The sequence below is a fragment of the Aplysia californica genome, unplaced genomic scaffold (assembly GCF_000002075.1).
Source record: "Aplysia californica isolate F4 #8 unplaced genomic scaffold, AplCal3.0 scaffold00189, whole genome shotgun sequence".
Lineage (NCBI taxonomy): Eukaryota > Metazoa > Mollusca > Gastropoda > Aplysiida > Aplysiidae > Aplysia > Aplysia californica.
In genome coordinates this window covers 511,922-514,206 of record NW_004797459.1, presented here as the reverse complement: position 1 = coordinate 514,206, position 2,285 = coordinate 511,922, and the positions used below count along the sequence as shown (strand labels likewise).

General features: G+C 43.4%; 1 protein-coding gene across 1 annotated transcript in view; it reads left to right on the top strand.

Moving 5' to 3' along the window:
• LOC101850565 (polycystic kidney disease 2-like 1 protein) overlaps positions 1 to 2,285 on the top strand; it is a 26,933-nt gene that overhangs the window by 12,003 nt on the left and 12,645 nt on the right. Inside the window, exon 7 of the mRNA XM_005098660.3 lies at positions 950 to 1,112. Within this exon, the coding sequence (XP_005098717.1) occupies positions 950 to 1,112 (163 nt within the window). The remainder of the gene's footprint in view (positions 1 to 949; positions 1,113 to 2,285) is intronic.

Here is a 2,285-nt window from a genome sequence, read left to right as displayed (position 1 = left end):
GCGAAAGATCTTGTCAGTTTGTTAGTGTTTGAGCGCTTAATCAGCTGCTTGCACTGTACGCTTCCCGGGAAGCTGAGAATGTTTTGGAGTGTTCTATGGTCTGCTGGGGTAATAATGATATAGTGTAAAGCGCATAGAGCCTGCTGTTGAGCGGGGATATGCGCTATACAAATGCTATTTATTATTTATTTTTATTATTATTATTTTGTGTGTGTCTTTTTCACCAAACTTCTCTTCAGTTTGTTAGTGTCTGAATGCTCATTATCAGCTGCCTGCACTCTACGCTTCCTGGGATTATGACAATGTTTTCTGACTGTTTAAAGGTCTGCTGGAGTAATAATAATGAAGATTGTTAAGTACATACAGCTTACCGTTAAGTGGGAATATGTAGGCCTACTTTAATTCATCCAGTACCATATCTGCGACAGACATCGGCGATCATGGTTCTCCTTTCATTCCTTTGCTCGGATGCTCTTAAAAAAGCTACGTTTCCCTGATCTTTCCCCGTTACCCATTTGTTAAGGTTCCTTGCTCTGGGCCCACAACTGCAAGCAATGTACATTACCATAGCTATTTATTACTTGTGCTACAAATGCTATCATCATGTATTTCACAAATGCTATTTATGACTTGTTCTACAAATGCTATTATCATGTATTCTACAAATGCTATTTATCATGTATTCTACAAATGCTATTATCATGTATTCTACAAATGCTATTTATCACCTGTTCTACAAATGCTATTTATGACTTGTTCTACAAATGCTATTATCATGTATTCTACAAATGCTATTTATCACTTGTTCTACAAATGCTATTATCATGTATTCTACAAATGCTATTTATCATTTCTTGGTACTCATTTGAAGTTCTTATCTCATCTCATCTCATCTCACCTCACTTCCCCTCATCCCATCTCATCTCACCTCATCTCCCTCTCACCTCAGCTTGCTGGTGGAGTTCCCGTCCACGGGCGGCGCTGTGCCCTCCTGGAGTTTCCTTACCGTCAAGCTCATCCGCTACGTCAGCGACTTTGACTTCTTCGTGATGGCCTGCGAGATCATCTTTGTGGTGTTCATCCTGTACTATGTGGTGGAGGAGATTCTAGAGGTGAGTGACGTTCATCCTGTACTACGTGGTGGAGGAGATTCTATAGGTGAGTGCTGTTCATCCTGTACTATGTGGTGGGGGAGATTCTAGAGGTGAGTGACGTTCATCCTGTACTATGTGTTGGAGGAGATTCTAGAGGTGAGTGACGTTCATCCTGTACTGTGTGGTGGAGGAGATTCTAGAGGTGAGTGACGTTCATCCTGTACTACATGGTGGAGGAGATTCTAGAGGTGAGTGACGTTCATCCTGTACTATGTGGTGGAGGAGATTCTAGAGGTGAGTGACGTTCATCCTGTACTATGTGGTGGAGGAGATTCTAGAGGTGAGTGACGTTCATCCTGTACTATGTGGTGGAGGAGATTCTAGAGGTGAGTGACGTTCATCCTGTACTACGTGGTGGAGGAGATTCTATAGGTGAGTGCTGTTCATCTTGTACTATGTGGTGGAGGAGATTCTAGAGGTGAGTGCTGTTCGTCTTGGTTTTAAAAAAGGTTTCAGTCGAGGTTTTACGGCGCTCACAACTGCATAAGGTCATGTGAGCGCCAAGGGGTGGATGTCAACAGAGAAGTCCTTACAGGGAATCAGACTTACTCTGCTCACCTCTCTAGCTTCAACAGCACAAGGTCTGCTTCGACTATCAATGCACCCCGGAAATAGCGGTTCACTAGAAAGATACAAACATACAAAAGAAGTAAAGGAAAATTGACGATAGTAAGGATGAAGAAAGAAAAAGCAGCAATTCTCTGTTGCAATTCCGGCACAGTATGAGTATGACATTGATAAATCAGCCCATTTATAATTCTACTGTGCATTCCCTTTGGGAATGGCCTATAGACGCTTCAGTCAGAAGCACCTCCCGGGGGGTACGTTCATCTTGTACTACGTGGTGGAGGAGATTCTAGAGGTGAGGGGCACCGCTGCACACGCACAGTCACACACTCACAGTCACACACTCACAGTCACACACTCACAGTCACACACTCACAGTCTCACACTCACAGTCTCACACTCACAGTCTCACACTAACAGCCACACACTCAACTCTTCTTTTTATGGGGGCTCTCGTGGCCAAGAGGTTAAGGTGTTGGCCGTATACTGGAATTAAACTTCTTAACAGCGCTCATATGACCTTATGCAGTTGCGAGCGCCGTAAAACTCTGACTAAAACTAAAA